The following is a 12,805-nucleotide window of genomic DNA, read 5'->3' as shown; positions in this document are numbered from 1 at the left end:
CGGCATTCATGTTTTTTCTATAGTGTTCAATTGCTTTTAAGTTTTTTGTTCTCCTGTTGTTTCTGCAGGTTAAGTGTTCATCTTCAATCAAATGGACGATACTTCAAGGTAAAAAAATAACACACAAAAATTATGTAATGCATGTTAAGTAGTTGATACTCTTTGTGTCCCAATTTATGTTTGAATTGTGGGATTCAAACAAGTTTAAGTAGTTAATACTTCTTCCGTTCCAATTTATGTGTCACATTTTAGATTTTGAGATTCTAACAAGTTTAAGTAGTTAATACTTCCTCCATTCCAATTTATGTGTCACACTTTGAATCTCGAAATCTGAACTGTTACCATATAAATTGGGACAAAGGGAGTAACATTTTTAGTATGTTCACAAATTGCAATGTATGAAATTAAGCATTTTATAAAAGTAATTTCAAGTTAAATTGAGCAGTTTGTTCTAGAAACGCCTGGTTTCTGAATTTATGAGATATTTTAGATTTTGTTTCCCTTTGAATTTGTAGAAATTTAGTTGAGTATTTTTAGTATATGCAATGCGAGTTTACTGGAAAAAATTGGAAGGGAAAATAATATAATGCGTGCTAAGTAGTCTATGGAAATTTTTAGCATGTTCACAAATTGGAACATATGAAATTAAGCAATTTCTAAATGTAATTTCAAGTTGAATCGATCAGTTTGTTATACAAAATGCCTGGTTTCTGAATTTATGAGATAATTTTAGATTTTGTTTCCCTTTGAATTTATAGAAATTTACTTGAGTTTTTAGTATATGCAATGTGGATTTTATAGGAAAAATTGGAAGGGAAAATAATATAATGCATGTTAAGTAGTCTGTAGAAATTTTAGTATGTTCATATTGGAATATATGAAATTAAGCATGTTCTAAAAGTTATTTTAAGTTGAATGATCAGTTTGTTCTACAAAATGCCTTGTTTATGTGTTCATGAAATCTTTAGATTTTGTTTCCCTTTGAATTTGTAGAAATTTTCTTGAGTTTTTTTTACTAGATTTAATGTGAATTTGAAACAAAATGGAAAATTTCTCCAGGGATGAGGGGATCAACACCATTAGGATCCTGGTTGTTACGGACTGTCACTTGGGCTATATGGAGAAGGATGAAGTACGTAGGCATGATTCATTTCAGGCATCTGAAGAGATATGTTCAATCGCGGAGAAAAACCAGGCAAAAATGATTTCTCTTCTCTACTTGGTTGGCAAATTGCTTTTATCTATTGGCGGAGTTAACATCTCACTTCCCTGTCATTTGTTTCGATATTTTGTGACAATTATCTATGGTCTGTTTACCAAAAATGGGCGAAACTAAGTATAAAATTTTGTTGGAATCTAGTGAATACTTGAGAGGATTTGTTTCTTCCCATGAGTTGCTGTTCCAGAGAAACATGAAAGCATGCAAGTCAGACCAGTAGGATAACTTGGAACGGCTGGTGCTTTCATGATTTTGTCTCTTCATCTTTCCCAATTCCCATACTCGAGATTTTTTTTTTGTTTGAGAATGGTAACTTGAGTATTATAGAAAAAAGGCACTAGGATAGTGCCAAAATCATAAATACAGAGTCAGAGAGAAAGGACAGCAGATCCAACTATGAAATCCTAACAGTTACCGAGCGCCTATCAGATCTACTAAGGATACTGCCTCCTCTACAAAACGTTCTTTACACCAAAAACAAAAAAGAAGAGAGCACTTCATCTTAAAATTCTGTAAAGAGCTACTTCTTCCTTCAAAAATTCTTAAATTTCTTTCTCTCCAAACTGTCCACCATATACTAGCAGGAACCGATCTCCACCATTTCTTCTGTCTGACTACACCCCCCATTGCCAGTGATCTGCCATACTCGAGAAATGAAACTTATCGATCAAACCGATAAAGGGAAATGTAGAATCACTAATGCTTTTTAATTCCATTTTTTCATTGTATTGTTCCCCTTGTGATATTCAAAGTATTTTGGTGGCATGAGTGAAGCCCACTTTGTGCTTTTTCAAGGGCAGGTGAGATCGTGTTGGCTGTTTCTGATTGCAATAATAGGTGGTGGAGATAAGATGGGGGCATGCTGTAATAAGTGATTGTTTGTAGAGGTCGAGGCGTTGGATGGTGGCAAAAATTGGCCGTGGTTAAGTGACTGACAGTTGTGGGAAACAAGCGACTGTGATCTATCGCCGAGGATAGTTTCCAGGAGCAGTATGAGATAAGCGACGGTGGTTGGAGGAAGTAGGAGGAAATGACTTGTCCTTTGAAAGACCTAAAAACCATTGCATGTTCTGGTGTATTGTCTTTCCTAGTTGGAGAATGTTTGCCTTAAGTTTAGACAACTAAAGACATGAATTTTTGGAAAACGGTTTTCTAAAAAATAACCTGCATCTTGCCTGTAGATTATGTTATATTGTACATAGATTAGTGTTTGTGTCTACATTGAATGATAGTTTATCTCTATATTCAAATTTCATTTGTCAGTTATTATGTACACATGTATTCGTATCACTTATATTGATTTTACTTTGGCGCTCCAGGTGACTTTGTGCTTCTTGGTGGTGATCTGTTTCATAGGAATAAGCCATCCAGGGCAACACTGGTGAAAGCCATTGAGATTCTTCGCCGCTATTGTCTCAATGATCAACTGGTGCAATTCCAAGTTGTTAGTGACCAGACAGTGAACTTTGCTAACCTGTAATAACCATTTATCTGAACTCTGCTAACTTGTTGTCGCTATTCTTTCTGTATTGTCAATTTGTCATGCTTTACCTCTTTTTCTTCATTTCTTTTTGTTATTTTCATTGATAAGTATGAAAACTACTTATATGCTTTGTTATGGAAAAGTAATTGAAGCTTTTGAAACAATAATCTTATGCTCGACTTGCTCCTCTTTTTCTATGTTCTATCAGGGGATTTTCCTGTAAAGTAGTTTATCTCAAATTCTTCTTCGTTTTCTTCTTTCATCCTTTGCTCCCCCTTTTCTATGTTCTATCTGAAGATTCTCCTGCAAAGTTATCTGAAGTTGTGATTACATTTCATGCTCCTTTAAGTTACTTTATGTTTACTTCTTTGTTAGCATAATATTTCTCTTCTTCTCTTTTTAATCTTTTGTGGGTCTTATTCAGATTTGGTCATGTAAATTACGAAGATCCTCACTTTAATGTGGGGTTGCCTGTTTTCAGCATTCATGGCAATCACGATGATCCAGCTGGTGTGGTATGAACCCATGAAAGTTTATTTACTTTTTCTTTTCATGGAACAGCAGGATGGACTATTTGTGATTGTTAGAATAAGAATAGATTTATACAATCCTATTAGAATAGGAATAGGTCTATACAATCCTATTAGAATAGGAATAGTAATAGAAACGTAAATAGGAATACTAAAAAGTATCCTACTTGGTAAAGGATTGTATTCTACGGTCTATAAATAGGGTCTCAATGTAATAATGTAAACAACAACAACAATTCAATAATATTCCTTTTCAATATTTCTCACATGGTATTAGAGCCTTTGCGATCTTGGTAAACAATCAAAGAGCTTCCGCTGCCCGCGGGCGGCTATTATCCATATATGCCGCCCGTCCGGCCAACGACTATGTTAGCAAAAGTCGGGTCACCGTGTATCTTTCTGGTGACTATTTTCTCATGTCTAATTTGTGTAGCACCGTGCCATCATTCCGGTGACTACTTTCTTATATCTAATATGTGTAGCACCGTGCCATCATTCCGGTGACTACTTTCTTATATCTAATATGTGTAGCACCGTGCCATCATTCCGGTGACTACTTTTCATATTTAATTGTGTAGCACCGTGCCATCATTCCGATGACTACTTTTTCATAATTAATTTGTGTAGCACCGTGCCATCATTCCGGTGACTACTTTTTAAATATCCTATTTGTGTAGCACCGTGTGATCTTTCCGGTGACTATTTTTTCATATTTAATTTGTGTAGCACCGTGCCATCCTTCCAGTGACTACAATTTTTTGCATATCTGATTTGCGTAGCACCGTGCATCTCTCCGGACTACTTTTCATATTTAATTTGTGTTGTACTGTGGATTTTTTCCGAACTACTTTCTCATATCTGAGTTGCATAGCATCATGTGTCTTTCAGTGACTCCTCAGATTTGATTTGCATAGTTCCATTCGTCTTTCCGGTTACTCCTCAAATCTGATTTGCGTAGGGTTGTGCCATCATTCCAACCTTACCCGTATAATTTTTCTTTTTCAGTAGGGCCGTGTCATCATTCCGACCCTACCCATATTATTTCTCTTTTTCAATGGGGTCGTTCCATCAATTCGAATTATCCTATATAATTTCTATTTTCTAGTTAGGTCGTGACATCATTTCGACCCTACCCATATAATATTATTTGTTAGATTGTGACTGCTTTTAGCCATCAAATCTAATACTCTGGTGTATGAGCATGTTCCGATCAGTTTTTCGGTGACTTGTTTAATATCGACTCGTCTATTGATTCCAACATGATCCACATACTTTATAATAGATTTTGAGCACTTACAACAACCGCTGCATTGTGAAGAAGTCTATATGGAGCAACCATCTAATTTTGTTGCTCAGGGGGCGTTTAGTAGCCTTGTATGTTGATTACTGTTAGAATATGAATAGGTTTATACAATCCTATTAGAATAGGAATAGGTTTATACAATCCTATAAGAATAGGAATAGGTTTATACAATCCTATTAGAATAGGAATAGGAATAGAAATAGAAATAGGAATAGGAATACTAAATAGTATCCTACTTGGTAAAGGATTGTATTCTAGGATCTATAAATAGGGTCTCAATGTAATAATGTAGACACAACAACAATTCAATAATATTCTTTTCCTATATTTCTCACATGGTATCAGAGCCTCTACGAACTTGGTAGAGAATTAAAGAGCTTCCGCTGCCGGCGGGTGGCACCCATATATGCTGCCCGTCTGGCCAATGATTATGTTAGCAAAAGTTGGGTTACCGTGTATCTATCTGGTGACTATTTTCTCACATCTAATTTGTGTAGCACCATGCCATCATTCCGGTGACTACTTTCTTATATCTAATTTGTGTAGCACCGTGCCATCATTCCGGTGACTACTTTTTCATATTTAATATTTGTAGTACCGTGCCATTATTCTGGTGTCTACTTTTTTGTGTAGCACTGTGCCATCATTCCAGTGACTACTTTTTCATATATAATTTGTGTAGCACCGTGACATCCTTCCGGTGACTACCTTTTTCTTTGCATATCTAATTTTATGTAGCACCGTGCATCTCTCCGGACTACTTTTCATATTTAATTTGTGTAGTACAGTGGATTTTTTCGAACTATTTTCTCATATCTGAGTTGCATAGCATCATGTGTCTTTGCAGTGACTTCTCAGATTTGATTTGCATAGTTCCATTCGTCTTTCCGGTGACTCCTCAAATCTGATTTGCGTAGGGTTGTGCCATCATTCCAACCCTACCCATATTATTTCTCTTTTTCAATAGGGTCGTTCCATCAATTCGAACTATCCTATATTGTTTCTATTTTCTAGTTGGGTTGTGATATCATTCTGACCCTATCCATATAATTTTATTTCTTAGATTGTGACTACTTTTAGCCATCAAATCTAATACTCCGGCATATGAGCATGTTCTGGCCAGTTTTTTCGGTGACTTGTTTAATATCGACTGTCTATTGATTCCAACATGAACCATGTACTTTATACTAGATTTTGAGCACTTACAATGTTCGCTGCATTGTGAAGAAGTCTATATGGAGCAACCACCTAATGTTGTTGCTCAGGGGAGTTTAGTAGCCTTGTATGTTGATTACGTAAGTCACTCTATGGTCTGAAACAGTCTTTGCAAGCTTGGTTTGGGAAGTTCCAACACTGTAATTTTATCACTCTGTGTTTTATCGGCATTATGCATCAAATTCAGTATTTCATGAGAAGATCAAGCACATTGAAATTTATTGTCAATTTTGTGAAGTTGAGTGATCAACTCACAGATGTCTCACCAAGCCCCTCATCGGTCCTCGTGTTAATTACATTTGTAACAAGCTAGGTACATGAATTGTATGCACTAGCTTGAGGGGGAGTGTTAGAATATGAATAGGTTTATACAATCCTATTAGAATAGGAATAGGTTTATACAATCCTATAAGAATAGGAATAGGTTTATACAATCCTATTAGAATAGGAATAGGAATAGAAATAGAAATAGGAATACGAAATAGTATCCTACTTGGTAAAGGATTGTATTCTAGGATCTATAAATAGGGTCTCAATGTAATAATGTAGACACAACAACAGTTCAATAATATTCTTTTCCTATATTTCTCACAATTACGTAAGTCACTCTATGGTCTGAAACAATCTTTGCAAGCTTGGTTTGGGAAGTTCCAACACTGTAATTTTATCACTCCGTGTTTTATCGGCATTATGCATTATTTCATGAGAAGACCAAGCACATTGAGATTGATTGTCAATTTTGTGAAGTCGAGTGATCAGCTTGCAAATATCTCACCAAGCCCCTCATCGGTCCTCGTGTTAATTACATTTGTAACAAGCTAGGTATATGAATTGTATGCACTAGCTTGAGGGAGAGTCTTAGAATAAGAATAGATTTATACAACCCTATTAGAATAGGAATCGGTCTATACAATCTTATTAGAATAGGAATAGTAATAGAAACAGAAATAGGAATACTAAATAGTATCCTACTTGGTAAAGGATTGTATTCTAGGGTCTATAAATAGGGTTTCAATGTAATAATGTAAACAACAACAACAATTCAATAATATTCTTTTTCAATATTTCTCACAGTGATCATACCTTTGCCTGTTGGTGTGCAATGTTATCTTCTTAAAAATTAATTATGAAATAGCAAATCAACTTTGCTCCGAAGATGGCTTGTAGTTATTCATCCTCCTTTGCAGGGAATTAATGTATAGCTGAAAAGCTAGATGCTAATTTTGTTAAAATACTAATGAGAATGTACAAAAAACAACAAGAAACAATAACTACAGAAATATAATTTGTTTTTTTCGTCTAAGAATGCTATCTGTTCATGCATTTAAGGTGGACAATATTGGGCTTCAGCTACTCCTGTTGCAGAAAATGAATTTGTTGAAATGTTAAGATGGAAATAACTGGGGTCCTTGAAAGTTACTCACTAGTTGCTTATGTGTAATAATTCATCATTGTGAATGGCAAACCTTATTCTTTTCAATCTCTAATTTCGTATGGGTGCTTTAGATTTTACAAGTTTTCTCTCAGACGAATTTGGGTTATGCTCCCTAGGGTGTGGTTTGGATGCTTGCTATAACACCGCCTCGCATATTGATTGTGTGAGAACAAGTATGCCTCATTTCCAAACAAGTTAGGGATTGCTTTATCAATCCTGACTGGCCATGTTTTACCCTTTTTCTAGTTCATAATTGAATGTCATTAGGTTGTGTTACCATTTTAAAAACAAAATTAAAAAAATGAATGTCATTATGAAATTTGTTAAGGCTTAAAAGAAAAACTTTAATTGGATATGGAGAAGTGATGGTAAGTGCAAGGAAGTGTCAAAGTGAGCCTGCATGACTGTCTTGTAGAATATTCACTGAAGATCCTTGTTTAGGAAGTTTAACATTGTTTTGGAATGGAATAAAAAGGGAAGATGGATATCCGATTTTGCAGGGAAGGTTTACATTGATTATGTTATATTAGGTCTTAGGCCTAACTCACACCCCAAAAGCTAGCTCAAAGGGAGGAGGATTGCCCAAGCCTTATAAGGAGTCCACCCATCTCATTAACCACCGATGTGGGACTTTTGTCATTCTTTAACAGATTATTTTAAGATCCAACTTGTCTGCGTCTTTGTTCTAATGAACTCAAACAACTCTTACTTTGTTGTTTCCAGATAAAGCTAATGTTTAGGTGGACACCAGCGTTATTTCTGGACTAGCATTTAGAAATTATTCTTATGGATCAGCTATCCAGAAAACTTAATCGGAGAAGTTGTTGAATACCAACTTACCATTTTCTTTCTTACGTGCTGATCTGGAGTTACTATTGTCCACCTATGTTACAGGACAACCTATCTGCAGTTGACATCCTTTCGGCATGCAATCTTGTCAACTATTTTGGTAAAATGGATCTCGGTGGTTCTGGTGTTGGACAGATCGCTGTGCACCCTATTCTTATCAGGAAGGTCTGCTTGTGGATATCTTCAATAAGAGGCTTCTGTGTTTGAAGCATGGATTTATATCTCACTACATGTTTTGCAGGGTTTAACATCAGTTGCTCTTTATGGTCTTGGGAATATCAGAGATGAACGGTTGAATAGAATGTTTCAAGTATAAATTCTCATTCTTTTTCAGATCTGGCTGGCTGCTTGACAAGAACAGATTTTAATTGTGTTTCTTTTTGTACTTGAAGACACCACATGCTGTGCAATGGATGCGACCTGAGGCTCGGGAAGGGTGTCAAGTATCAGACTGGTTCAACATTTTGGTACTTCACCAAAATAGGTTGGTTTAGACTTTAGATACTGATGATAATAGTTGGAGATCTCTTAACTTAACCTATTTAAGATCTGTGCTAAGATTTAGTAGAACGATTGACAATTTTGTTCGAGCAATAATGTTCTTCTGTTTTCTCGACACATTCTCCAGAGTAAAGACAAATCCAAAAAATGCAATAAATGAGCATTTCCTGCCTCGGTTTCTGGATTTTATTGTGTGGGGTCACGAACATGAATGTTTAGTGGATCCTCAGGTGCTAGTAATTCTGAAGCTTCTTGATTTCTGTACTCGCTCTTTCAATTACCTCCCCTTCTTGTGAAGTAGGTTTCAGTTGAAGCTTCCCTTATTACAGGAGGTTCCAGGTATGGGTTTTCACATTACTCAGCCAGGTTCATCTGTTGCGACATCACTGATTGAGAGTGAATCAAAACAAAAACATCTACTTCTATTAGAAATTAAGGTTGTACTTCATGAATTCCATCTTTCACTCCTTTTTCCTGTGCTATTAATGCTTTTATATTTGAGTAATAGTTTCTACTTTACTTAGGGAAATCAATATCGTCCAACAAAGATACCTCTGAACTCAGTGCGTCCTTTTGAATATACTGAGGTAGCTTCTTTTATCCACCGGTTCCTCTATACTGAGGTAGCTTCCTTTTGTAACTACATCCCTACACAGGATTTATTTCAAATTCCTTTTTTGCTATGGTGCATGGTTCAGGTTGTGCTGAAGGATGAACCTGATATTGATCCTAATGATCACAGTTCGATTCTTGAACATTTGGATAAAGTAGTATGTATTGTCCTCCTTTTTTCATCTTTTTTATTTGTTCAGGATATGATAAACCTTTTGTAGGCTTGTTATCTTCTGTTCTTTTAATTGAGAAGTTTATGACCGTTATTGCATTTTAACCACTCCTGATTGTGATAGGTCAAAAAGTTGATAGAAAGATCTAGTCAAAAGGCTAATAATGGATCTTCTGTAAAGCTCCCTTTAGTTCGAGTAAAGGTGGGTTTCTTATGTGATGTGTTTCACTTTTTATTCGTTGCCCTTCTCCCTTTTTTAAATCTTAGTGCCAAATTCATGTTCCTTTGTGGATGACTAATCTGACAGGTAGACTACTCTGGGTTTATGACTATAAATCCTCAAAGGTTCGGACAAAAATATGTGGGGAAGGTACTTTCTTACACTTATCCCTAGATCACGATTCTAATCGCTATTTACAAATCCTGGCGTTCCTCTATAGAGATGCATGCAAAACTTTTGTCATGACGCTTTCAAATTTATAGGTTGCCAATCCACAGGATATTCTCATATTCTCAAAATCTTCAAAAAAGTTTGGCAAGGAAGGTAATTTAAAGTTTTCTTGGGTGTGAAGAATCTATTTACATTTGTTCGCCATGCAAGTTTGGGCCACCAATCTCCGCTTTTCCATGGCTTTCCATTGATGACTGTATTTTGTGTTTCACAATTTAATGGCTTAGTTCTGGCTAAGTGACGATATGATCATTTTGTTGGTGCAATCTAATTGTTGTCCATAACTTGAACAAATCTTTTGTNAAAGGCTAATAATGGATCTGTTGTAAAGCTCCCTTTAGTTCGAGTAAAGGTGGGTTTCTTATGTGATGTGTTTCACTTTTTATTCGTTGCCCTTCTCCCTTTTTTAATTTTAGTGCCAAATTCATGTTCCTTTGTGGATGACTAATCTGACAGGTAGACTACTCTGGGTTTATGACTATAAATCCTCAAAGGTTCGGACAAAAATATGTGGGGAAGGTACTTTCTTAAACTTATTCCTAGATCACGATTCTAATCGCTATTTACAAATCCTGGCGTCCCTCTATAGAGATTCATGCAAGACTTTTTTCATGACGTTTTCAAATTTATTGGTTGCCAATCCACAGGATATTCTCATATTCTCAAAATTTTCAAAAAAGTTTGGCAAGGAAGGTAATTTAAAGTTTTCTTGGGAGTGAAGAATCTATTTACATTTGTTCGCCATGCAAGTTTGGGCCACCAATCTCCGCTTTTCCATGGCTTTCCATTATGACTGTATTTTTTGTTTCACAATTTAGTGGCTTAGTTGTGGCTAAGTGACCATATGATCATTTTGTTGGTGTAATCTAATTGTTGTCCATAACTTGAACAAATCTTATTCATTTATATCCTGGAGACTCTGCACATCCTGGGCTTGATACTTTATTAATATTAGCTCTACTGAAACTGGATCTTCAAGTTATCCTTCTTAGACTATCATAACTCATAAGATAAATCTCCAATTTGTCAAGAAGGAGATTTATATCATCTATATACTGTTGAAACATAGAATGTCCCACTTGGGTTGGTTTGTAAGGGCATCAAATGGGGTTTAAATTTAAAAGGTCTTGGTTTACTCCATCAATTACATTAAGGTTTTGAGTTGGATGTTGAAATTCTTCACATACAACCAAAAAGATTATATGGGCCGTCATAAGTTTCTACATTCAATTTCCTGCCCTAGATTTTTAGAGAACAAACAGTATCTTGCGGCTTGAATGTTCCCCCTTGCTTAATATTAAACAATAGATATTTCAGCTTTTGTATCAGTGTTCATTCCAAGTTGAACAGGAACATTTACACTTCCAAGTTTTGTATCAGTGCTTATTCCAAGTTGAAATGGAACATCTTATTTTGTCCATAGGAGTTTTACAATTCATCTACGAGACTAGTATAGAGTATCTTATAGTTGCTCAAAATACTTTTTACCATTCTGGGATTTCTAAATTTTTAGACCATCTGTAATGCAGATACGTGGTACTTGCAGTGCTAAAAGATAATTCATCCATCATTTGGATACCTGATTCTCCTTGTCCAAGCTTCAGATTTTTGATTCTTTTGTGTTTAATAATATGGTAAACTACAGTATTTTTCATTACCCCACTTCTATGAACATTTCCTAATTTCTTGTAGCTAAATTTGATGATTCTGAGCGGCTTCGCCCTGAAGAATTGAATCAGCAAAACATTGAAGCTTTAGTTGCTGAGAGCAATTTGGTGGGTATCAAGTCAAGTTTGAAAACTTCTCATTTCAATGTCCTTAATCACCTATTAAGTAGTTCAGTGTTTGGGTTTTCATTATCTTATATCCAAAACAGAAGCACATATTGTTCTTATTTTTTGAGTTCACAAAAGTTTTCTTTGGAAAATCAAGCCCCCCAATCTCTGGGGTTCTATTCCATCACATCAAAGCATTTTGATGCTGAGAACAGCACATCAAAGTCCTCATTAGTTGTCAATATTTTGGAGCTATCTTATAATGACTTTATGCTGCAGAAAATGGAGGTACTTCCAGTGAGCGATCTGGACGTTGCCTTGCACAATTTTGTTAATAAGGATGAGAAAATGGCTTTTTATTCTTGTGTACAATACAACCTTGAGGGAACTCGAGTAAGTATGTCAGTTTCTTATGTGGTAGTCACTATAATCAGGGATATTGCTACATTCCATTTTTCTGCTGAACCTACGAATTGTTACTATGAATGTGTGATACTAAGCTTGAAACATTTCTTAACAGAGCAAAATAGCTTGTGATTCAGATCTGGTGAAATTCGAAGAAGATGATATAATTTTAAAAGTTGGAGAGTGCTTAGAGGTAAGAATTTTTAACTCTTTCACTGTGAGACCTTATGTACTACTTTTGTAGTGGTGGGGACAAATACTTCTTCTTTTTATGGTGGTGTTTAAGCCAGGTTGCGTGTACCTCGACTATTCCACCCGATACCTGCTATCTTTCACCAGTACAAATATGAGTAACTCTGCCCATAAGGCCATATAAGAAGAAATCACCTAGGTTTTTTTTGTCTTTGTTGGGATGTGAACCCTGGTCTCCAAGGCTTGTACCCCCACACTTCATGGAGCACTAGGACAAGCCCTTGGTTGCATGGTGGGGACATATACTTTCAACTCAACAACAACATAACTAGTGTGATCTCGTAGGTGTGGTTAGCCTTATTTCTATTGGGGAAAGATAGGTTGGGCACCCGTTCACTATCTTAAAAGGGGTGATAGTGCAGTCCAGGTCAACACATATAAAGATGGATTTCAAGTCTGGCCCTTAAGGTCCATTCATTATTGTTCACTACACAGTTCAGAGTGACACGGAAATTTGCACATGCTTGGTCACTTTCAGTCATCTCAACTGTACATGTGTTGCTAGTTAAAATTTGGCCAAAGATGGTATGCATCGGTATGATTAGAGCTGTACTCTTTTTGCTTGGATTTGGACGGATGGAGAAGTTCTTCCAAACATTCTAT

At 35.9% G+C, this 12,805-nt stretch overlaps 1 protein-coding gene across 1 annotated transcript; it reads left to right on the top strand.

The window, feature by feature from the left end:
* On the top strand, positions 1 to 12,167 carry LOC125852147 (double-strand break repair protein MRE11; the record flags this gene model as incomplete). Its single annotated transcript, XM_049531875.1, has 17 exons — positions 1 to 108; positions 1,060 to 1,201; positions 2,544 to 2,695; positions 3,127 to 3,217; positions 8,080 to 8,199; positions 8,276 to 8,344; positions 8,427 to 8,518; positions 8,663 to 8,765; positions 8,865 to 8,972; positions 9,060 to 9,122; positions 9,234 to 9,305; positions 9,444 to 9,521; positions 9,627 to 9,689; positions 9,803 to 9,863; positions 11,463 to 11,545; positions 11,825 to 11,938; positions 12,066 to 12,167. Coding segments are annotated over exons 1-17 (1,530 nt in total), but the record flags the coding sequence as incomplete, so codon positions are not given.
* Positions 12,168 to 12,805: the final 638 nt, after the last annotated feature.

The sequence above is a fragment of the Solanum stenotomum genome, unplaced genomic scaffold, assembly GCF_019186545.1.
Source record: "Solanum stenotomum isolate F172 unplaced genomic scaffold, ASM1918654v1 scaffold32636, whole genome shotgun sequence".
Classification (NCBI taxonomy): domain Eukaryota; kingdom Viridiplantae; phylum Streptophyta; class Magnoliopsida; order Solanales; family Solanaceae; genus Solanum; species Solanum stenotomum.
This window is presented reverse-complemented; position numbering and strand designations above follow the sequence as displayed.